The sequence below is a fragment of the Tachyglossus aculeatus genome, chromosome 3, assembly GCF_015852505.1.
Source record: "Tachyglossus aculeatus isolate mTacAcu1 chromosome 3, mTacAcu1.pri, whole genome shotgun sequence".
NCBI lineage: Eukaryota > Metazoa > Chordata > Mammalia > Monotremata > Tachyglossidae > Tachyglossus > Tachyglossus aculeatus.
Window position 1 is genome coordinate 69,889,219 of NC_052068.1, and position 25,068 is coordinate 69,914,286.

Consider the following 25,068-nt stretch of genomic DNA (forward strand, 5'->3'; position numbering starts at 1 on the left):
GCAGCTCGAGCATAAGAGTGAAGGAGGCGGATAGTGGCAGTGATCCAAGGCTGTGGGTTAGCAGTATGAGAGCGGCGAAGGGAAAGGGGAGTGAGTGAGGTGTTGAGTAGAGAGGGTAGAGTTGAGAGCAGTCTAGTCATCAATATTGGACAGAGAGGATAGGGAGGCGAGGTGGGGTATGATGCATTGAGAAAGATGGATGGGGTTGAGAGCGCAGGTCTCCGTGAGGTAGTAATATAGGTTTACAGGGGAGAGGAGTGTGAGTGAGGAGGCAGGTGAGAAGGTTATGACCAGAGAGAGGGATTTCAGAGTTGGTGAGGGTGGAGATAGTGCAGCGGTAGGAGATGATGAGGTCGAGGGTGTGACCAAGTTGGTGAGTGGGTGAGGTGGGGTGGAGCAGGAGGTTGGCAGCGTCAAGGAGAGATAGAAGGCAGGAGGCAGAGGAGTCACCAGGGACATCCGTGTGGATGTTGAAGTCTCCGAGGATCAGAGTGGGCATGGAAAAGGAGAGAAGGAAGGTGAGAAGGGGGTCAAAATCGTTAAAGAAGTTGGAGGTGGGGCCGGGGGAGGCGGTAGATGACAGCTACAAGAATCTGGAGGGGATGGTAGAGGCGAATAATGTGGGCTTCAAAGGAAGGGAAGGGGGAGGATGGGTAGTGCGAAAGCTACATTAGGGAACGAGAAGGAAAGGGCTTAGTACAGTGCCTGGCACGAAGTAAGCATTTAACAAATACCACGAAAAAAATATGGGTGACCATGGAATGGTGTTTGCTGCTGTTGGTGAGGTCTCATTGGTATTTGGTTCTACAACCACAGACTGGATCCATATTCCCACCAGCCATCTCCTAATGCATCCTTGTGGTCATGGAGGAACTGAGTAGGAGAGTGCAGATGGTTCACTGCAAACCATCACCACTTCTGCAAAAGTAAATCAAGCGCCTGTCCTGCTAGTGGTAGGATCTACCTTTCTCCTCCTTTCTCCCAACCACAAACTAAAGTCGTAGAACACGTAGGCAGCCCTCGTCTTTGTCAGTGGAGAAGCAGCAATGCTTCCCCTGGATGACAAGAGGCCAGAAATGGTCCCTGACTATATTTTCTTGGGTATAGAGCACACGTGAGCAAGGAATGATAGCTCAGAGACATTCACAGTCATGGCTGTAATCAGCAGCACTGTCTTTGAACTGAAGGACTGACTCAGTTAAGCTAAAAGAAATTTTAACCCTCGAAGAAGTTCACGATTGTTAGCCTCGTTCCCTTTCTTGCATTAAGATTTTCTAAAATTTCTCCCCCTTGATGCACTCTCTGGAGTTCTGGGTGAACTCGACCAAGTCTCTTTGAGCCGTATTGGAATGCACTGCACCCTGAAGGTCTAATATCTGAACTTATACAGGAAGAATCATTTTTTTCGTAAGGATCATGACAACACTCTGGTCTGTCAGTTCTGAAATCTGTTCTCTATTTATATGCCGCCTTGAGCAAAGTGCTGCTCTCTGCCGGGTCTCCTGTCTCTCCCCAAAACTTCATCTCCATCCCATGTAGCTCTGTTCAGGTAAAGTGCTGTGCTGGCCTTTTGATATACATATATATATATATATATATATATGTATAGCTCTGTCTTTCTGCTGTTGCAGTGCATGCCACCTTAAACCAGCTGAGTTGGAGGAAAAGATTGTCTGATTCCGGACTAAATCTCACATGCCCCTCAGCCAGTATAAACAACAGATTTGCAGAGTCCATCCTGCAAAGCTTGACAGGCTCTAATCATGTGGAGAATTCTTTGCCCCTTGGCGCTGAAGCCTGGGACATGCAGAGCATCAGCTTGCATCCTCTAGACTGTAAGCTTGTTATAGGCAGGGAACATGTCTACCAACTCTATTATATCCTACTCTCCCCAGCACTTAGTACAGTGCTCTGCTCACAGTAAGTGCTCCATAAACACTGTCGAATTCTTGACTGATCACCTGCATCCTATGCTATTCTCCTCACAGCCTATTGCTTGGTAATCAAAGGCCTCCTGCACCTTCTATTTTTCTGACAAACTCTTGCCTCACTTGGATTTTTGTAGGCTTTTTTGGTAGCTTGGTTGGGAGGTTGTCATCAGTGTTTGGAGAAACGCATCGTGGAAAGAAAGCACTCCTTGAGAGCTGCTTTGTCCTCTTTTCATTCAAATGGGAAAATGCCGTTCTTCCAGCTTGGATGGATTATTTTCCTTTACCTATTCCCTGGTCTGTTGATGTTTCACTGAGCCCTGTGCATTTTTACTACCAAGAAGATGTCGACTTTTTGGTCCTGACTGTGAAACCAGGAGAGTTAGGATCACAGCAAAGGGCTGTTTGGGAGTTATGGGAGAGGAACAGTAAGTTGAAAAAATGAATGTTCTCCATCCTTGGATCTTTGGCACTTCCCTTTGCCTTGGTGTATGTTCTTCTGCCACTAATTGCTAGCATTCATGAAGTACCAGTACGTGTTGTTTTTTTACCTTCTGGAAAAAAACTGGGACTCTGGTTCCTTCCAGTAGGGACAAAACTGGTTATTTCGGGAATGTTTGTGAAGCCATGTATCCTTACAGCCTGAAGCTACAGGGAATCATGTTAGAAGCCCTGTAGTGCATTCTGTCATCCTCCTCGATTGGTTTCCTCCATAGTTACTGGGGCAGTGGAAATTTTTTTTTCTATATGGTATTCGCTAGAAATGCTTTCCAATGTTTCAAACACTGTTCTAAGCTGTTGGGTAGGTAGAGATCAATTAGGTTGGATACAGTCCCTGTCCTGCATGGGCCTCACAGATATCCCCATTTTACAGTGGAGGAAATTGAGGCACAGAGAAGTTAAGTGACTTGACCAAGATCACACAGCAAGCAGTTGGCAGAGCCGGCATTAAAACCCAGGTCCTTTTGACTCCCAGGACCTTGCTCTCTCCACTAAGTCACGCTGCTTCTCTGTCATTAATGAGTGTGAGGAGATGTCAATTAGTGGTACTTATTGAGCACTAACTTTGTGCAGAGCACTGTAAAAAGTGCTTGGGAGTATAATACAGTAGAGTTGGTAATCACAATCTCTGCTCATAGTAGTATTTGCTGAGCAATAACTGTGTGCAGAGCACTGCACTAAGTATTTGGGAGAGTATAATACAATGGAGTGGGTAGTCAGGATCCCTTCCCTAGAGGGACTTGCGTGGCAGCAGCACTCCAGGAGTAGGAAAAATGACTGCTCTCATGTCTCCTTAGTTGCTGCTTCTCAATTCTTTTGCCAGTGGTAGAATTTAATTGAGGAATATGGGGTTGACTCTTCTTGTGTGGATTAACCCTAGACTGCCAGCTCCTCATAGACAGGAATATGTCTGTTGTTATATTGTACTCTTCCAAGCGCGTAGTATAGTCCTTTGTACCCAGTAAGCGCACAATAAATATGATTGCGGGGGGCATGGAAGTAAGGAGGCAGAGTTCTTCACAATCTAATTAAGAATATAAGTAGGGGGTGAATTGGGGGATCCTCATCGATCTTTTATTCCGTGAGAGGAACGGTGCCTCGGTTCAGTGTTCTGACGGGTGAGGTGAAATGGAAGCAAAACCCGATTTGAGACCTTCCCTGTTTTCTCACCGTTTTGGGTCAGAGGACACAGATCCCAGTAGTTTGCTGTTTGTTCCAAAACTCAACCGTGGACTTTTTTGGTCTTCAGGCCATGAATCGTTCCTTGGCTAATGTGATCCTGGGAGGATATGGCACCACATCAACGGCTGGTGGGAAGCCCATGGAGATCACCGGCACCCACACGGAAATCAACCTGGACAACGCAACCGAGATGATCAAGGAGGCCAATAGCATCATCATCACTCCAGGTAGGTAATGATGCCGATAGTGAGGGAATCACTGCCAGGTAGCAGGGACTATCCAGATGAGCATGGAGCTCGTATATGAAAACCCTCCCGTTAGAAGAGTTATGTGGCTTTTAACGAAACCGCGCAAGTGAGCTGCTTCCGATAATGAAAAGTTCCAGGAAACAGTGTTGTAGTAGCCTCTCTGCCTGTTGCTTTGTTCAGTTAAAATCTGGATAATACAGAGTGAGGCTTCTGTGCGGGAAGAAGGCCACACATAAATTGGTTAGCTCTGTCCATGGCTTATGCCCTCCAAGTCTGCGGTATTTGTGTGGACTAATTTAGTCCAGCGCTTAGCATGATGAGGGAGGTATCTCAAAGACTAGGACAGTGGCCAAGTGACATGTTCTCTCAATAAATGGGGCTATTGGGAAAGGTAAAAAAATGTTTCCAGTGGAGGCGGAGCCATTTGGCAGCAGTCTCAAACGATGACAAAAACTGTCCTTCTGGAAAGGCCTTGAAGAACGTTCCGCCGTGGCTGGTGGTGAACCTGTCTCACTGTTGGGTCTGGGGGGACTGGTCCCTATTAGTTTGGGATCCTAAACTGTTCTGATTCATTGCCCCCTCTCCCTGCCCCGCCTCAATCTCAGTTTGTCCTCAATCAGCTCCTCCAACCTCCTGCTCCCTATTCTCCCTGAGTAATGTGTTATTTTCATTTTGATGGAGGGAGTTGCAGGTTTTGAGAAGAAAATGAAGAAAATTCAAGTGTGGGTGAAGGTTGCTTGGGATCATCCTGCAGCGCGATCATGATTTTTAATGACAATTTTTTAAGGCCTCGATGGCTACATCTGATCTCCTAAAGCTCCATTAACATAGGACATTAGAATTAATCAATCAGTCATATTTATTGAGTGTTTTCTGTGTGCAGAGCACTGTATTAAGCGGTTGGGAGTACAATATAACAGACACATTCCCTGTCCACAATGAGTTTACAATCTAGAACTGACTTAGTTTTTTTCCCTTAGGGTGCTCAGAGAAGAACCGGTGTGGCGTAGTGGAAAGACCATGGGCTTAGGAGTCGGGGGAACAGGGTTCTAATTCTGGCTCCACCACATGCCTGCTGTGTGACCTTGGGCAAGTCACTTCATTTCTCTGGGTCTCTCTTTGAATCTTTAAAATGGGGATGAAATACCTTTTCTGGCCCTGCTTGGATTCTGAGCCACCTGTGGGACAAAGGACTCTGTCTGACCTAATTGTCTTTTTCTACCCCAGTGGTTGGCACAGTCAGCGCTTAACAAATACCACAGTTACCCATCCAGAAATAAATAACTGGGCAAAATTGAGTTTCAAACAGACCAACTCTCTGGTTTTAATCATCAGGTGGCACAAGATTTTATTGACTGTCTAGGTCACAGCTGAGCCTGTATGGGAAGAAACTGAGCTACCATGTCAAAAGTCTCCTGGTTCTAGCCTAACAGTTGTCCAGAATTGGACTACTTAGACTGTTAACCCTATGTAGGACCGGCACTCTGTCTGACCCGATTAGCTTGTAACTGGCCCAGTGCTTATTACAGTGCTTGGGGCATAGTAAGCGCTTAACCAGTACCACAGTGATATTATTGTGTTCACCCGAACATTGAACTTTCTGGTGAAATCTTAATTGTGAGTTTAGGATCACCCGTTAGCTACCCATCTAGGAATACCCATTTTGACCCTTTTTAATTTTAGTCTGGATCTAGCCGCCATTAGACTGACCCACTCATTATGTGAGACGGGGCTCCCTCATTAAAGTAGAAGGAAAAACAAAAGGAGTCCTTCACCCATCTGTGGACTCCAAAGGAAAATGTGAAATTTGGCCAAACCAAAAGAGAACTCTGCCTGAGCCTTTGAAGTGCCAAAAACCTCCAGCTGATCACATCTACTAATCACCGTTAATTGGAGTTATTTTTGAAAAGATTGCAAAAAAGGAAATTTGAATGGGGACATAAAATCATAGGCTAAGATTTAAACCAGAAAACTCTAAAAGAGATCACTAACTCCCACTTCTTTGGCCTAGCTTCTGACAAGGTAAATTAGGTGATGAAGAAGCTTTTTAATGCTGAAGAGCTGGAGGAAGACACCACCTCCCTGTACCAGGGCCAGGAAAGAACCCTAGGGCTTGACTCCATCCAGAACACCACCTAACTTTTGCAAATAATGAGGCATCAACCCTTTGCTACCTGGGAAACGTAGCGTCTCCTTTCCTTCTCCGCCGTTCCCTTGCCACATTTCAGTAGGACCTCTGATGGGATGGTTTGAAAGCACACCAAAGACTAATGCAACACAGTGCTTAGTACAGTGCCCGGTGCATAGTAAGTGCTTAACAAATACCGTAATCATTATTCTTATTTTTGCAGCCACCCTTTGGGGTCAAGTGAAAATCTGGTGTGGTTGGTGCGTTAAGTTGGATGTGACAGGAGCAGCCAGTGTCTTTTCTCCCTCAGAAGCAAAATGATTTAATATGGTTGTTGTGCCCAAGGGTTGGAAAATGATCTGTGCCTACAGTGGCCCAAGTGCAGGTTGTTTCTAAGGGTTGTGATGTCTCTTGTAGGGTATGGCCTGTGTGCTGCTAAAGCACAGTACCCCATAGCCGACTTGGTGAAGATGCTGACGGAACAAGGCAAAAAGGTCAGGTAAGCGCCTAGAGGGTCAGGAGTTTGGAAATACTCAGGCACCTGGCAAAACTGATCGTGCGTGAGGAGAAAGAGTTGAAGAGACAAAACGAATTTGTGCCCCTCGACTTAGTCATAACTGCTGTTCTTTGTGTGCGATGCCATGGTGAGCTGATTGCGGATTTGTTTTTTTAACCTCTCACCAACCCCTCTGTCTTCTCTTCCGCTTCGGCCCGTGAGCACTGCAATCTCTGCTCCTCTTAGGAGGACCTTGGAATTCAAGTTGAGGTTTTAAAAGAAAAATGTTTTATCAACCCGGAAATGTCAAAGAAACTGGGAGTTTTTTTTCTTCGTTTGTATTTTTGGCCTTTATTTTGTGTTTTGTTAAGCGTCACAGGACTGGCCCAGGGCACAAGCTGGGGGAAATGAGTTTTCTCTGTATTTCCAGCAGCTTGAGAACAAGCTGTTGACATGATAACGGACTTGGTCTTCTGGGGAAGTGGGAGAAAGGCAGGGAAACTGCTTCTTCTTCCAGGATGGGGCATTTACTGCTCATCACCTGGGTAATGGGCTCTCAGCTTTCCTTGAGCTTGGGGTCTTGGGATGCATCGCTTATCAGCTTCCGAACATTTGGGAAGTTGCTCCCTGTATTGCTCGATTAGATTGCAAGCTTCTCAAAGGTTAGGGACTGCCTGTTTTACTTGTTTGCTCGTGACCACCTACAACAGAGCTCTGTTCACAGAAAGCGCCACGCTGTGCATGCGGTGAGTGCTACGCACTGTGTTCAGCACACAGGAGGTAACACGTACCGCTTGGCACAGAGTATTCGCCACACACCATACCCTGCCCACAGTAGGCAGCACGTACAGTGCTCTGCCCTCATAAGGAGCCTTGCACTGTGCCCAGCGTGGAGTAGGCGCCCCACACTGTAGACCCAGGAGAAGCAGTGTGGCCTAGTTGAAGGAGCACAGGCTTGGGAGTCCGAGAACTTGGGTTCTAATCCCGCTCTGCCGATCACTCTGCCTGTTGTTGGGCAAGTCACTGCACTTCCCCCTCTCCATCCCCCCACATCTTACCTCCTTCCCTTCCCCACAGCACCTGTATATATGTATATATGTTTGTACATATTTATTACTCTATTTATTTATTTTACTTGTACATATCTATTCTATTTTATTTTGTTAGTATGGTTTTGTTCTCTGTCTCCCCCTTTTAGACTGCGAGCCCACTGTTGCGTAGGGACTGTCTCTGTATGTTGCCAACTTGTACTTCCCAAGTGCTTAGTACAGTGCTCTGCACACAGGAAGCGCTTAATAAATACGATTGATTGATTGATTGATTGATTCACTTATGCCCCAGTTTCCGCAATTGTAAAATGGGGACTCAGTACCCGTTCTCCCTTCCACTTAAGACTGAGCCCCATGCGGGTCAGGGACAGTGTTTGACCTAATTGACTTGTACCTCCCCCAGCATTTAGAACAGTGTTTGACATATAGTAAGCGTTTGACCAGTAACATAAAACAAACAAAGGATCCCGGTGACTGCATGGCAGCTCTAATTTCCCCAGGGCTTTTGCAGAGGGGATCTGCATAGGGGAGGAGGCCAAATTGCTCCGTGGCCCAGATGGAGTTAGGCCCCCGTTTTTTGTGGCCCCCCTGCACACCATAGGCCCTCTGAGGGGGTCAGCCCCAGCACAGACCTTCCTGCCCCTAGCAGAGATCCAGGAGGGATCTCAGTGTGTGACTTGAGATGCAGTCTGGCTTAATGGTTAGAGCACAGGCCTGGAAATCAGAAGGAGCTGGGTTCTAATGCCTACTCTGCCACTTATAATGATGGCATTTATTAAGCACTTCCTATGTGCCAAGCACTGTTCTAAGCACTGGGGAGGTACAGGGTGATCAGGTTGTCCCACGGGGGGCTCACAGTCTTAATCCTCATTTTACAGATGAGGTAACTGAGGCACAGAGAAGTGAAGTGACTTGCCCTAAGTCACACAGCTGACAATTGGCGGAGCTCAGAGGAACATCATCATCATCAATCGTATTTATTGAGCGCTTACTGTTTGCAGAGCACTGTACTAAGCGCTTGGGAAGTACAAGTTGGCAACATATAGAGACAGTCCCTACCCAACAGTGGGCTCACAGTCTAAAAGGAGCAGTCATTCATACATTCAGTCCTATTTATTGAACACTCTACTAAGCGCTTGGGAGAACACAATAAGAAACAGACACATTCCTTGCCCATAAGGAGCTTTCCCTCCTCCAGTACACTGAAAGGTTATGTACCTGACCTATTTTGTGTGGAGCTACGCAAAGTAAGCCCTGTCCTCTCCTTGGATTTTAACCACGTTGTCTGGTTTTCAGTGTTTTCTGGTCCTCATTCCAAATTCAACTGCCGTGACCCTTAGACTTTGTGACCTGGGGTAAGGGGTGACTGGGTGCAGGTTAGGGGTCAGAGGTGGAAGTGGCAACTGAGGGGAACACAATGTTGGAATGGCAAAAAAAAAAAAGAATATATGCTACAAAAATGTATTTAGGATAAAGAGTGATTAGGAGAACTAGGAAAAACAGGGATGTGGGAGGGAGTCTAGGAAATCTAAAGGAAGTGAGAGGGCTGGGGTAGGAAGCTTGGGGAGGAGTTGCTTATCTGCTGAATTGACTAAAGTAGAAACCTCCATTCGGTCCTTTCCAGAGGTAATTTTCTCTTGGCTGATGCAGAATTACTATCTGTTCTATGCTGAATCAACAGGGTGGTAGTATGAATATGATATTCTTAGAGCAGTAAAAATGAATTATTATGTGTAAGTGCAATAGTAGACTGAGCCCGCTGTTGGGTAGGGACCGTCTCTATATGTTGCCAACTTGTACTTTCCAAGCACTTAGTACAGTGCTCTGCACACAGTAAGCACTCAATAAATATGATTGAATGAAAGAATGAATGGGATTTGAACCCATGACCTCTGACTCCAAAGCCCGTGCTATTTCCATTGAGCCATGCTGCTACTTGTCTGCTGGCTGTGACCTCGGGCAAGTCACTTAACTTCTCTGTTCCTGTTACCTCATCTTTAAAATGGGGATTAAGGCTACGAGCCCCATGTGGGACATGAACATCTTCCAACCTGATTAACTTGTACGTACCCCAACGCTTAGTGCAGTGCCTGGCACGTGGTAAGTGTGCAGCAAATACTATTTAAAAAAAAATGCACCGTGGGTTGGATGGTGAGTTCCTTGAAAGCCAGGGACCATGTCTTCTTCCCTCCTGTGTACTCTCTCCCAGTACTTAGTACAGTACTTTGCACAAAAGAACCTTAAATAAATACTTCTGCTATTGCTGCTACTACTACTGTGCCTACTACTACTAGGGAGGAGAGGGTCATAGCAGATGTTAAATCCACTTGCGTCAAGAAAGTCAGTGAGGCCTTTGGGAGGTTCACAGGCGGAGCGTGGCTGCAGTGTAGCATCAGAATTTGGACCAGAATGAAAGTAGTCCGCGTTCAACCTTTTGTGTCGCTGGAACTTAGGACAGAGGCCACGTTGAATTGCTTGACAAGTCCCGGCAACACTGTCTAGGTGCAGTGCTCAACAGTTCATGCTAAGGCAGATTAATTGATTGATCATCGCAAACCATGATGCCCTGGAGTGTGGTCAGACCACCAGCATTGAAGTGATGCTTGATACATCACACCTCTGCAGGGTGGGACTTGGGAGGAGATTGGGCAGCAGTGAAAGAACACAGACAACTGCTCTTTGGTTAACTAAAGGAAAGAGCTTGGGCCTGGGAGCCAGAGGACCTGGGTTCTAATCCCAGCTCTTCCATTTGCCCACTGGGTGACCTGGGGCAAGTCACTGAACTTCGCAGGGCCTCACTTTCCTTGTCCATAAAATAAGGATTAAAAACCTGTTCCTCCTCATCCGTAGTCTGTGAGCCCCGTATGCAACAAGGGCTGGGTCTAATCTGATTGTATTTATCCCATTGCCAGACGCCAGACGTTTGCCAGACGACACTGGTCATCCTGAATTCATTCATTCAGTCGTATTTATTGAGCACTTACTGTGTGCAGAGCACTGTACTTAGCGCTTGACTTACTCATGCAGGAATCCTGGTCCGCAGGGCTTCTCTGCCATAATGAGTTTATGCTAACAATGGGTAAATATTCTCTCAGGTTTTAAAAGGCAGTATGCAAGACAGAAGAAGACCTGGTAGAGAAGCAGCGTGACCTAGTAGATAGAGACAGGTGTAGGAGTCAGAAGGACCTGGGTTCTAATCCCCCAGCTCTGCTTCTTGTCTGCTGGGAGACCTGGGTCAAATCACTTCACTTCTCTGTGCCTCAGTTACCTCATCTGTAAAATAGGGCTGACAGTCATAATCCCCAGGTGAGGTAGGGATGGTGTCCAACCTCATTAGCTTGTATCTACCCCAGCACTTAGTTCAGTACCTGGCACATAGTAAGCACTTAGCAAATACCATTAAAAAAAGACTTTGTCATGGGTCTCACTCTTCTTGTCCTTTTATTTATCAATCAGTCAGTAGTATTTATTGAGTACTTGTTTTTTTTCTTTTTAACTATGTGCACTTACTGTGTTCAGAGCACTGTACCAAGTGCTTTGGAAAGCAGAATACGCCGGAGTGGGTAGGCTCAGTTGCAGCCTCTAAGGAGGTTATCGTCTAGAGGGGGAGACAGACATTAAAATAAATTAATTCATTCTTTCAATTGTATTTATTGAGCGCTTACTGTGTGCAGAACACTGTACTAAGCGCTTGGGAAGTACAAGTTGGCAACGTAAATAAATGACAGGGGAAATGGCAGGGTGTAAAGATATGTACATAAGTACCGTGGGGCTGAGGGTGGGGTGATTATTAAGTGCTTAGAGGGGACAAATCCAAGTGCATAGTTGAGGCAGAAGGGAGGAGGAGTAGAATGTGGCTTTTAAGCTGTAACATTGGATGGTGGTTCTTCCCCTCTTGGCTTCAGGGTGGCTTGGGACTTGGGAAAAGGATCCTGACTTGAGAGAAGGAGTAGGGGAAGGGGAGTGGACTGGAGATGGGGAAAATCTTGAACTTGGTTGAAGACATCTGTGACATGCTCAGGGAGTGGATGAGAGGTTTGGAAGTAAGGGAGAACAAGCCATGACTGGTGAGGTTATTTTAGCTGCTATAACAGTTTCTGAACTGTTTCTTTTGGAGACGTTTCTCTTGAGAGAAAGAGGGGGCTCCTTGCCACTCTAAAGAGTTGCCTGGGGGGCATTCTGCCTCCTGTCTCTGAGCCCCAATGCCAACTCGTTGCATTGCATAAAGGGATATGATAGAAAGGAATTATCAGTCTGGGAGACCCTGGGCATTGGCCCTTTTAAAGTGAAGGGTCATCAGTGTAGGAGCACCCAGAGGCATTTTAGGAGTTGAGAGGGGTTGGCTGTTTAAAGGGCCCACAGCCCTGCGTGTTCCTCCTGGAGTCCTGTTCAAAGCTACTGTTGGTAGGCAGGAGGCGGAAATGAGATGAAGTACAGGGTCCTGATGCCCTCAAGGATCTCTGCCCTACAGCAGCCCATTTGGGAGCCATTGGCAACTAACAACAGTAATCGTTTGATAAAACATTCATCTTGGGTTGGATGATTCATTTAGTTATCTCTCTCTTGTCTTCCAGTATGGAGACTGCTTTGCTATTTATGTCACTGCATCCAGTCCACAGAAAATACAGACATAGCCCCGATTTTGGGCCTTGCATTCCCGAATTATAACAATAAGCAGGCTTTTCTCAGAGTGTGTGTTGGCTATCAGCATAGTTATCGATTGGTGAATGTATGATTCACCAATTCACCAGAGAAGCAGTGTGGCTTAGTGGAAAGAGCACGGGCTTGGGAGTCAGAGGTCATGGATTCTAATCCCAGCTCTGCCACTTGTCAGCTGTGTGACCTTGGGTGAGTCGTTTAACTTCTCTGTGCCTCAGTTCCCTCATCTGTAAAATGGAGTTGAAGACTGTAAGCCCCATGCAGGGCAACCTGAATAGCTTGTATCGACCCCAGTGCTTAGAACAGCTCTTGACACATAGTAAGCACTTAACAAATACCAACATTATTATTATTAAATGAGAAAAGAACCCTTTCTTCCTAAGTGCAACAGTGTGCAGTGGCGCATTTCTTCTTGGTTTGTGCATAAGAGATTTTCTTTGAAAGGAATCATAGGAACTTGGTTGCTTTTACTTTTTGTGTCATCTTTGGCTGGAAGAAATACCCAGGAACTTGTTGAAGTCACATGTGGTTATAAACAAGGGGTCAAGTCTTTTGATCAGGAGGCAGATGTCTAGGTGAATGAGAGACGGCTGAAGCCGTTACCTCCAGGTCTAATGAAATAAATCTGTATTTACAGTTCATGGTAATTGACTCCTTTCATCACTTTATGGAGCTCCCACAGTGTTCATTGAGGACAGCTGCTGAGCCCGAGGAGCCCCGCACACTTCACATCCAGATGTAGGGACACACTCATGTATACCCACATGGTCATGTGCCTTGGAAGGGTGCCAGTGTGGACATGGAATAATCATCAAATAGTTCTCCCCTACCTATACCAGGAACAGTTGTATCTGTCCTGCAATCCTTATCCCACGGCGCTTCTTGGCTCCAGGTTGATTCTGGGGTGCTCAAATGCCCTGGACCACCCTACCCTCAGTAGAGGATGGAAATGATACACTGCAGTGTGTGAAACTTTACAGCTGAGGGACATCACGAGGATTTGCGAAGCAGCATGGCCTAGTGGATAGAGCAAAGGCCTGGGAATCAGAAGGACCTGGGTTCTAATCCCCGCTCTGCCACTTGTGTGCTTTGTGACCTTGGGCAAGTCACTTCGCGTCTCTGGGCCTCAGTTCCCTCATCTGTAAAATGGGGATTAAGACTATGAGCCCCTTGTGGGGCAGGGACAGCGTCCAAACTAAATGTATCTACCCCAGTGCTTAGAACTGTAACTAGTACATAGTACGTAATTAACAAGTACCATTTAAAAAAAAAAGATTTGAAGCCAAGCTTTCTTTAGGAACTAAACAGCATTGTCAACTCGATGGCTACTCGTGTTGTCTTTGCAACATGTCAGTCGGTGGGATAGCCTCGTATATGCTTTTGTAAGATAGCTGCATGCATTGCTGGGCTACTGCTTGTAGTTCTTAATTTCAGGTTTTGCAGTGTTCAAACTCCAGTTCTTGAGAAATAAAGCGGTCAGAGAGTTCCCCCTGATATATCATACGGCAGGCGGATTCATGTTTTGAAAGGCCATTGCTAATTTTTGCTTTACTGCTTCTGCCTGCACAGCGTTAATCAGTGATTAATTAAATCACAGAAGCCACTCAAATTTACCAAACCACCTTTCAACAGTTTCAACTTATCGACCAGTTGCCATTTGCCACTGTATTCCATGTAAATCTCCCACCGTCCCACTAACGTTATTTCATCCTGGATATTTTTGTGAGTGTGGAAATTCTGGAATTTTCACCCTCTGTCCTATGTGTGATGCTCCGTTTCTACAAGTTTGAATGCTGTTACTGCAAGGAACAAAACTGTTTTGGAGCAGTGTCTCTACGTCCTGTGCATTTCAGTTTTTTGAAAAAAATCTGTGGCATGTACCAATAGAACTTCAAGTCAACATATCAGACCGATGAAGTCGGTACCACTGATGTCCCCTCTCTGGCGGTAGTGAAAAGTCCCCATTAGCAGACACAAATTATTTTGTTGACCTGACTCGGACCCTCCCGTCCTTGGATTCATGATGTGTAATTTACGTAAACAGGGAGCATAATCTATCAGCATGGATTTTTGGTGGGCAGAGCTGCCAGGAAATTTTCCCGGTGTTCGCATGGGAGAGAAGGAACAAGCTGGGAAACCAAAATGAATCCAGATGAAGAGGCTGGGAAAGAAGGTGGGAGGCTGGTGAAGAGGAGAACGAAGCATTATTCAGAAATGACATTTAGCATTTCACATTTATGACCCATCCTGCGGACTGTAGATGGTGGTCAGACCTCTGATTTTCAGAGGAGTGAAAGGCCAAGCACCAGTGGTTTCGAGAGTAGAGATGTGAGGGAAACAGATGCTGTGAATTTCCACAGCCTGGCAGAGGAATCACGGGCGGGCTTGAAGGCGGATCGGGCTGTCCTCTGAGGAATTTATGAGGCTGAAAAACAGCGGGGCCTAGTGGAAAGAGCACGGGCCTGGGAGTAAATCGCATAGTACGGTGCTCTGCACACAATAAGTGCTTAATAAGTACGATCAAATAAACAAACGAGTCAGAGGACCGAGTTCTGATCCCAGCCCTGCCTCTTGCCTGTTGTGTGGATGTGGAGAAGTCACTTCACTTCTCTGTGCTTCAGTTTTCTCATCTGGAAATAGGGATAAAATTCTTGTTCTTTCTCTCTCTCTAAGACTGCAAGCCCCATGTGGGGCAGGGACTGTTTCTGGTCTTGATCGTCTTCCCCAGTGCCTAGTACGGTGCTTGGCATGTAGTAAGCTTTTAACAGATACCATGGTTGTTATTATTATTAGGTATCAGACTCACTTTCTCCAGCTCTACCGGCCACTTGGGTCCCAGTGTCTTGGGAAGAGGCCTCTTTGCAGCTCTCCCACGTGAAGCTGGATTTCTGTGTTCTTAGGCGGAGATGGATATATGTGGATGGGAGCGGATGATTCAATGAGACCTTTGGGGACCTTAATGGGGGGATTCAGAACCAGAGCAGACCATCTGACATGAACACACCCATTCCCCTTCTCATCAGCTCATGGTCCCTTGCCAAAACTCAGTTCCCAGCAAATACCCAGGAGCCGAGTTCTGAGGTCCGAATCGGATTGTGCGGTACAAAAGAAGGGAAAATGTCCAGTATCAGCAAGAGAAGTGGTTTTGCTTTTGACATCAGGAAACACGAGGAAAAGGACATTAAGGGCTAAGAGGGAGGCCATCCTTCTTTGCCACAAGGTGTCCTAAATGCTGCCCTCCTGGAGACGTTCCAGTTTACAGCACAGCGCGGGAGAAATTGAGGAAGGCGAAAGGTGGGTTTGGCAGGCGTCCATGTAGAGATTGTAATCAAAACCAAGGGCTCAGTATGAGTCTCCGGTGAACAAGGAGAGAGAAGACAAAAGGAGGAGCCGAGATTGGGGCTCGCAGGGGTAGAGGAGGACACCCACCGAGTGGGAACAAGACTCTTAGTGAGAGAGAATGGAGAATCTGTAAATCCATATATTCTCATTCTATGCCTCCTTCGATCCTGGCGGTCCTCGGGAGTCACATATTTCTGTAGTGAGTGATTTTTCAGCAATATCTGCAATAAATTAGGCCATGAGGCATTTAAGTTTTTAATGTTTGTCAGTATGACCTCCTTCCAGCCATATTTTCTTCAATGTAGTTCATGTAAACATCACAAAGTAGGTAAGTAAAACCTCTTTTTTCCTTCTGTAGTATAGTTCCCCTATAGGGCTTATGATAATGACTTTTACTTTATGCTGCCCATTAGCCATAGTGCCGTGGGAGGCACACAGGAACAAAGTTAAATCATTTGACCAAAGAGGAGCTGGAAGATCAGTGGGAACCAATGTAGCAGCTGCCGTCCCTATTTGAATAATAACAATAATGATAATAATAATAATTATGGTATTTGTGCCAAGCAAGGTTGATCCTGTCAGCTGTAAGCAGCATGGCTTAGTGGATGGAGCACGGGCCTGGAAGTTAGAAGGATCTGGGTTCTAGTCCTGCCTCCGCAGCATAATAATAATAATAGTATATGTTAAGCACTTACAATGTGCCAGGCACTGTACTAAGTGCTGGGATGGAAACAAGCAAATTGGATTGAATAAAGCCCCTGTCCCACGCGGGGCTCACATTCTCGATCCCCATTTTACAGATGAGGTAATTGAGGCACAATGAAGTGACTTGCCCAAGGTCACACAGCAGACAAGTAGCAGAGCAGGGATTAGAACCCATTACCTTCTGACTTCCAGGACTGTTCCATGTGCCGCTTGTTTTCCATGTGACCTTCGGCATGTCACTTAGCTTCTCTGGCCCTCAGTTGCCTCATCTGGAAAATGGGGATTAAGAGTGTGAGCCCCATGTGGGGCAGGGACTGTGTCTGTATCTACCACGGTGCTTAGAACAGTGCTTGGCACATAGGAAGCGCTTATGTACTATTGTTATTATTATTATTTGTGAGGGCTTCAAGGATGTTGGAAGAAGACAGATTAAACCATTCATCCTGTGAAAGATTCAGCAGGTGGGGGAAAAACACCCAAAATGCATTAGGAAGAGATTTTGGCGGGGGTGGGGGGGGTCACCCTGAAGTTTCTCTGGATTGTTCTCCCAAAGGCTGTAGCTCCTCCTCCTGATTTAGCGGATGAAATAGATATTTCCATCCTGCAAAAAGGAAAATATGGTTTATTTTAGCAGTTGTGGTAGGACCCATGTGGGAAAGGTTTTCTGCCCTTAAATAACTACACATTTCCAAGAACAACTGTGGCTCTTGAGCACACCGATCAGGACACATTGTACCCACAACAGCAGACCCCCCCTTCCATCCCCCACCATCTCCTCCGCCACTCCCCCACCCTCCCAGAATATATGGAGCCTGAAATGTGCGTGAGGCTTGCAATAAAATTCTGAGGGCCATGTTTATAACATGGCGCGGAGTAAAGAACGGCTTTTATGGGATAGGGACATCTTCTGTGGTATTTCTGCAGGGATCTGTTCTCAAGAGAGGAGGTGATCTCTGTATCCTCCCCTTCACCCCTCTCCAGCTTCACCTCATATGTCCTGATCCTTTAGGCTGAGCAACCCACGGCTCCATTCTGTGTGTAGCTAGAATCTTTTTTGCGGGAATTCTTTGCCCAGGAATCTGGGCTTTCAGAATACTTTGTCCTTCCAGAGTCGAATATCCCTTTGCCCTGATGTTCCCAGAGGGTAATTTTTCCACCAGTGGATATATCATGACCATAGTTGAAAGTAGGGCTTTCTTTATGAGATAGAGACAATTTCTGTAGTTTTACTATCTAGAAAAATTCCTTTTGCTGCCTTAAAAGTGTGTTTGAGAGTCAGAAGTGCAATATTATTTTGGGAAAATTGAATCAGTTGGGTAGGATGTGTATATGCATACGTATCTATACATGTATGTTATGAGTGTATATTTCCTCATGCAATTAGGAGGCTGAGGGCTGACCTCTCTTGCTGCTGTCTTATGTTCACTTTGAATTGTTGAATTTTAACTTGTTCTAACTGTTGCTTACAATATATTCCATGTTAACTGTCTTTCCTCACCCATTTAGATGGACAGTCCTTCAAAGGGGAAGGATCAGGTCTAAAAGGAATTTTTCTGTATTTATCCCAATGTTTAGTGTAGAGCTTTGCCCTTGCAAGGACTTAATAATTGTACACTATTTGATGAAACCCGCGTTAAGGAAGCTCACTCTATAGTATTTTCACATAGGGCTTGTCCGACCCCATGATCATAAGCACGAACTTTTATTCCATCAATGCCTTGCGCCTTATCCAGATACTTGTGTGTTGTTGGAAGAGCTTTCCCTTATTCCATAACAGCTTTCTAGCTAAATCCTGTAGCAGAAGGACCGAACTTCTATTGACCATTATTAATATGAGAATAATATATAACTGCCACTCAGAAATCTGGCCAGGGCTGACCATATTTCACATTGGCTATACGAGTAAGCTGATTTATTGAAAGCATTAGAAGAGCTGAGAATTTTTGGCTTTGGTTGTAGAACATTAATAGTAACCAAACCCCTCTGGCCCAAGTTAGAAATGTAGTCTGGAATATGTTGAGGATTTAGAAAATATATCTATATCTATATACATCTATATATATCTATCTATATCTAACTATCATCTATCTATCTATCCAATCTTGGATATGATTGGTGAGATTGACAAACTGATTTACTTTCTAAATCGAAGCAAATATATGTGGAAAATGGCATTATGAGATTTTACAGGAAAATAGTCTCATACTAGCTTTCTTAGGAATGGTACCAAGCAGTTTTGAGATCTCAACCTCACTGCCATTTCTCCTTCTATTTCTGCCTGTGGTACTCTGAGATTTGGGAACACAATTCCAAGTCACAGGAATATAGTGACTCTACATTTCCAATGGCACAGGACCCCAGATGATCTGTTAGAGTTACCACTTCCTAATGGGTCCTCTAAATTGCCTGGGAGACCAGGCATCCCACTGGCATTGCTCTAGACTTTAAGCTCCTTGTGGACAGGGATTGGGTCTACCAACTTTATCGTACTCTCTCAAGGGTATAGTACAGTGTTCTGCACATAGTAAGTGCTTAGTAAATACCACTGCTTGATGGATGGCATGGCATCCATTGGAGAGTGCTACAGCCCCTGTGTCTTGTCCCACTGGGTGTGGGTGGAAATCACCATTTCTGTTCACTTTCAGCCCCAGGCTGAGCAATAGGTGGCTTCTCATTGCCCCTCTCTCTTCAATCAATCTATCAATGGCATTTATGGAGCACTTTCTGTGTGCAGAGCACTGTACTAAGCACTTGGGAGAGTGCAATACAACAGAGTTGGTAGACACATTCCCTGCCCAAAAGGAACTTTGAGACCACAGGGGGAGACGGACGTTAATATAAATAAAGAAATTACAGATATGTACGTAAGAATTGTGGGGCTGAGGGTGGGGTGAATTCCAAGTGCATAGACGACTTAGAAGGGAGAAGAGAGTCCAGGAAAAAGGGCTTAATCAGGGAATAATAATAATAATAATAATATTGGTATCTGTTACACTCTTATCATGTGCCAAGCACTGTTCTAAGCACTGGGGGAGATACAAGGTAATCAGGTTGTCCCACGTGGGGCTGACAGTCTTAATCCCCACTTTACAGATGAGGTAACTGAGGCATAGAGAAGTTAAGCGACTCGCCCAAGGTCACCCAGCAGACAAGTGACGGAGCCGGGATTAGAACCCACAACCTTTGACTACCAAGCCCGTGCTCTTTCCACTAAGCCACGCTGCTTGGTATACCGAGTCTCCAGCATTGCTGGAAATCGGGGGGCAGGGTCGGGGACGTGAGTTCTAATCCCGGGCCTGCCACTTGTCTGCTGTGTGACCTTGGGCAAGCCACTTCTCTGTACCTGTTATTTCATCTGTAAAATAGGGATTAAGACTGTGAGCCCCAAGAGGGACAAACTGATTACTTTGTATCTACCCTAGTGCTTAGAACAGTGCTTGGCACATAGTAAGCGCTTAAAAATACCATAATTATTATTATTACCAAGGGGCTTAGGTGACGTGGAAGTGCTGAAGTTGCATTCAGGTGAGAAATGAGGTGTGGAGATGAGAGATTAATCAGGGAGAGCCCTTTGGAGGAGGTGTGCTTTTGGAAGGGCTTTGAAGATGGGGAGAGCAGTGGTCCACCAGATGAGAAGAGGAAGGGAGTTCCAGGTTGGCATGCAATAGGTTGGCAGCAAGAAGTACAAGAACGAGGCACAATGAGTAGGTTGGCATGAGAAGAGCCAAGCGGGTAAGCTGGGGTGTAGCGGGAGACGAGCAAGAATAAGCATCAATCAATCCTATTTATCGAATGCTTCCTTTGTGCAGAGCACTGTACTGAGCACTTGGGAGAGTACGACATGACAGAGTTAGTAGACACTTTCCCTGCCCACAGTGAGGTTACAGTCTAGAGGAGAACCTGTTGTCAGAACGTGAGTGTGCGTGGTTTCATGATTCATCCCTTTGTCCCAAGGAAACATCAGGGTGCTGAAATGCAGGTGCCCAGAGCAATGGGCCCAGATTTGGAGGTGATGTAGGGAAAATTGGAAAAAGATAGGAAAATATTGGCCTTGAGAGTGAGGTGGTATATCGACCCCATCGTTTCTTGTCCAGGTTTGGAATTCACCCAGTCGCAGGCCGGATGCCGGGTCAGCTGAACGTGCTCCTTGCGGAAGCCGGTGTGCCGTACGACATTGTCTTGGAAATGGACGAAATCAATCATGATTTTCCAGGTATGGCACCGTGGGCTTACAAACAAAAATAATAATGATGAGATAGATGGTATTTGTGAAGCGCTTCCTTAGTGCCAAGCATTTTTTTTATGCCCTGGGGTAGATTCAAGATAAACAGGTTGGACACAGTCCCTGTCCCACAAGGGGGCTCAAAGTCTAAGGTGGGAGGGAGAACAGGTATTGAATCCTCATTTTACAGATGAGGAATCCGAGGCACAGAGAAGTTTAAGTGATTTTTCTCGAGGTCACACAGTAGGCAAGTGGTGAAGTTGGGAAAGAAACATGTCTACAAACTCCGTTGTATTTTCCCAAACACTGAGTTCAGTCAGTCGGTCGTATTTATTGAGCGCTCACTGTGTGCAGAACACTGCACTGTGTGCACTTGGGAGAGTACAGTATAACAATATAACAGACACATTCCCTGCTCTCAACGAGTTTTCAAGTCTAGAGGGCTTACTCTGCACAGAGTAAGCACTCAGTAAATATCAATAATGATGATGATGATGGTGTTGCAGTCCTCTGACTGCTTAGCCCATGTTCTTTCCACGCTGTTTCCCCAGAAACCTCAAAAAACCTCCTTTAGTGCCACTTTCAGAGCACCTGGCTCCACAGTCAGTGGCAAATGATTACAGTCCATGGACAAATGCAGACCAGGATCCAGCAGCACGGTGTAGTGGATAGAGCACCCGTTTGGGAGTCAGAAGGACCTAGGTTCTAATTCCAGCTCCACCACTTGTCTGCTGGGTGACCTTGAGCAAGTCATATAACTTTTCTGTGCCTCAGTTACCTCATCTGTAAAATGGGGATTGAGATTATGAGCCCTATGTGGGACAGGGACTAAGTGTCTAATCTGTTTAGCTTGTATCTACCCCAGCACTTGGTACAGTACCTGGCACATAGTTAGCACTTAACCAACACTGTTAAAAAAGCAAAAAGGAGCAGAAAACCTGGTGGCCTATCCCAGACCCTTGCTTCCCTCTCCAACCTTGAAGAGAAAGAAATTCAATATTCAAAGAGCCCCTAGTGCTGCCTCTTCTGAGTCTTGCCTGCCCCGTTTCTCCCCAGGGCATTGCAGACAAAATATACTCAGTGAGTAAATTATTGGACTTGCAACCTTCAGACTGCATATTGTGTCCCACCCAGAAACCTGGTAAAAGCAGGGCAATTGGAAATGTTTGTTTATAAGGAGCAATCTAAGAGACGTGGACTGTATTATTAAGGTGATTATTTGAAAAGTACCCTTCTAGACTGTGAGCCCATATATGTTTGTACAGATTTGTTACTCTGTTTATTTTACTTGTACATATTTACTACTCTATTTTGTTAATGATGTGTATCTAGCTTTATTTCTATTTATTCTGATGACTTGACACCTGTCCACAAGTTCTGTTTTGTTGTCTGTCTCCCCCTTCTAGACTGTGAGCCGGTTGTTGGGTAGGGACCGTCTCTATATGTTGCCAACTTGTACTTCCCAAGCGTTTAGTACAGTGCTCTGCACACAGTAAGCACTCAATAAATACGATTGAATGAATGAATGAATGAAAAGCTGGGTTGTACAGATGCCCAAAGCTAGGGACCGAAAGACTGTACTTACATTGTCTATTCTCTCGATTTTATGGTGCAGATACGGATTTGGTCCTCGTGATCGGGGCCAACGACACAGTTAATTCAGCTGCTCAAGAGGACCCCAACTCTATTATTGCTGGGATGCCAGTTCTAGAAGTCTGGAAATCTAAACAGGTAAAACACAAAAGATGCAATTTAATGTCTTTCCTTTCTAGTCTCCCACCCATCTTGCCCTCCCGTGTCTTGTCATATCAATCAATCAGAGGGATTTACGGAGTGCTTACTGCCTGCAGAGCACTGAACTGAGTGCTTGGGAGAGGACAGTGTGATAGAGTTGGTAAACACGATCCCCTGCCCACAATGAGCTCACAGTCCAGACGGGGAGACAGACACTGAAATGAATTACAAATGGGAGAAATGGCTTATCACCGACCGAGAATCTTTAATGGTAGCTCGTGTGTACTGACTTGGTCATCTCCAGTTGCCCCAGGGCCCAGGAACTCCTCCTCTGAGGCAGATTTTGGGAAGTACATAAGTCACCACTGCTGTTTCTTCTTGACCTTTCCCTCCCCACATCTTGTTCTACACAAAGTATGGCCTTTCAAAGTATGGGACAGCTGAGCTCCCTGTGACTTGTCTTCTTCCCTTGACATTCCATCACTCCAACAATGAGAGTGATGCCTGCCAGATCAAATAAAAACAATACTTCTGTTTTCAGGTCATTGTCATGAAGAGGTCTTTGGGCGTGGGCTATGCTGCAGTGGACAACCCAATTTTCTACAAGCCAAATACCGCCATGCTTCTCGGGGACGCGAAGAAGACCTGTGACGCTCTCCAGGCCAAAGTTCGGGACTCCTTTCAGAAGTAAATATCAGGCAGTGGGGAAAACCAAAGCTACCCTGGAAAGAAACATGAGCAAACACCAAAGGGCAAATTTGATGTGTGTGTATCCAAACTGAGGGGAAAGCAGGAAAGGGAGCCAAAGTTGAGACTGGTCAGGTAGTGAACCCTTTTCTCTTCAGAAAATGATTGACACTTCACATTTTTTTGTTGTTGTTGTTGTTCCTGGATCTGAAGCACATTCTGCAAAGAGAGAGTGTTTGGTTCTTTTTAGATTAATACCAGAGGAACTGTGCACCCCTCCACCCCCTCCCACACTTCAGGAACTTGTAGTGACACGAATAAAAAGCAGAATTTCAGGGACTCCCGTAGCGATAAGCATAGAAAAATGACATGATGCAAGCATCGAATGCATCGGCACTGCCTTTTTTTTTCCCGCTCCTATTCAATTCTTTTATCCATTCTGGAGTTGTTTCCTGGATGTTTCAACCCTTTTTGGAATTAGCGTGATAAAGTGATCTGTTTTTCTTAAATTAAAATTTCTTTTGTTTCAGAGGTTGCCTTTTTTTAATTTTTCCACTTTAAAACAAAAATGTTAGCCAGCTTTGTCGAGATGCTGGAAAGTGTTAAATCATTAGTTTTGTATGGTTAACAGGAAACTGTGAAATCAGTATTACTTCTATATGAATTTTGGTTAAATTATCCTTAAAAGAAGATCTTTTTAAGTTCATCCGGCAGATTCAGTGAATACTTGGGTAGTTATAGTGTGTAGTGCTGTTCTATTTTTATTAAGTGCATTTGAGTGGAATTCAAATATTTGACTAATAAAATGAATTTATCATGTTTGCATAATGATGTAGCAACTGTCTCTGGTGACAAAGCCTAAATACGAACGTTTTTACTTGTGTCAGAAAGCAGTAACATCTGGGGAAGACATACCACTATGAAGTGAATGAAATGAATCCGTTGCAACTGTTTATAAAAAATGATTTTTCACATCACAGTGACAAAGGGGAATATTGTGATATTGATGACATTTCTTAGCTACCTCTGGGCAAATATGAACCCGAGTTATGAATCTCATCTCTTTGATCGGTTAGTGTGGAAGGGAGTATCGATCCTATTCCCTGAACTTTTCTGTTGTGCTAAAAGCTACACATCAGCATGGGTAAGTTCCTAGGTGCACGTGAATATTTCAAACCCAGAGGAATTGTCGGAGCTAAATTTTTTCAACTGAAATTCAAAATAATCTCATAAAACTAACGCAGCTAGTCTGTGACCGAGAGACTCGGTAGTACTTAGGTTTCATTTTTAAGTAGTTTTTGATTGAGTAAACAACTTATTCTGCTTCTTTGGAAGACCAACATTTTCTCTTAATGAAGAGAGCCCTTCTAGTTTGAAGCGATGGGTGGAATTTGTTAATGGGTCACAGATACCACTGTTAACCTCAGGACTGTGTTATACCATGAAAAACGTATTAAAAAAACCGTAAACTGTGTCTCCATTCTTTTTCTCCGTTTTCATTTTAATCCTCTAGAAGTAACCCTATCTGAATGGGGAGTGAGCACCTCATTTTGTTTTTCCATTTATAGGAAAATCTGTTCATGAGGCTCAGGAGGTTTGAAATGACCTCACCTTTTGGATAGCATGGTGATCCCATGGCCCACAAACCCTACACTGGAATAAAACTGCAGTTCACACATCAGTTTTACTTTACTCTTTTAGCCTGAGGCTAGCAATCATGTTTCTGGATCCTTTGTTTGCCACCTTATTCATTTGTCTGCTCCCGAAGGCCTTGGATCAAGTTAGGTACGATGCAGCCAAAAATCAAATTGTGTGCCTTTTTTTACACAGGTGAACGGTCTGTTTCTTCCTCCCTCTGCCACCTCCTCTCCCACCACCCGCAAAAGCCCTAGTTGATGTAAAATGCTTATGAGCATGTGCTGGTCACCATATGTTTTTACTACCTCATTACACATGGTGCATTTATTCCGACAGCTTCCCATTCTGGCACAGGAGGAGAGAAGCCAAATATTTCATCGTATACTCTACCTTATTTTGTGACCTCGGGTTCATGTGAATTCAGTGCAGCTGCTGGATTTCAAAAGTGATTCCTTATTCTGCTTCACTTTTCTAATCGAGCTGATGCTTCGCGCTTATTTTCATTCAGTAGCCAGTCCCCCAAACATGTGGTGTCTTTTTCTTCTGGAA

At 45.1% G+C, this 25,068-nt stretch overlaps 1 protein-coding gene across 2 annotated transcripts in view; it reads left to right on the top strand.

Moving 5' to 3' along the window:
* The window catches only part of NNT (nicotinamide nucleotide transhydrogenase), a 119,345-nt gene extending 94,990 nt beyond the window's left edge, over positions 1-24,355 (top strand). For both annotated transcript variants that reach the window (XM_038743499.1, XM_038743500.1), the window contains 5 exons: positions 3,679-3,838; positions 6,405-6,486; positions 20,333-20,451; positions 22,076-22,191; positions 22,736-24,355. In XM_038743499.1, coding sequence (XP_038599427.1) covers positions 3,679-3,838; positions 6,405-6,486; positions 20,333-20,451; positions 22,076-22,191; positions 22,736-22,885 — 627 coding nt within the window. In that variant the 3' untranslated portion in view covers positions 22,886-24,355. The remainder of the gene's footprint in view (positions 1-3,678; positions 3,839-6,404; positions 6,487-20,332; positions 20,452-22,075; positions 22,192-22,735) is intronic.
* The last annotated feature ends 713 nt before the right edge of the window (positions 24,356-25,068 follow it).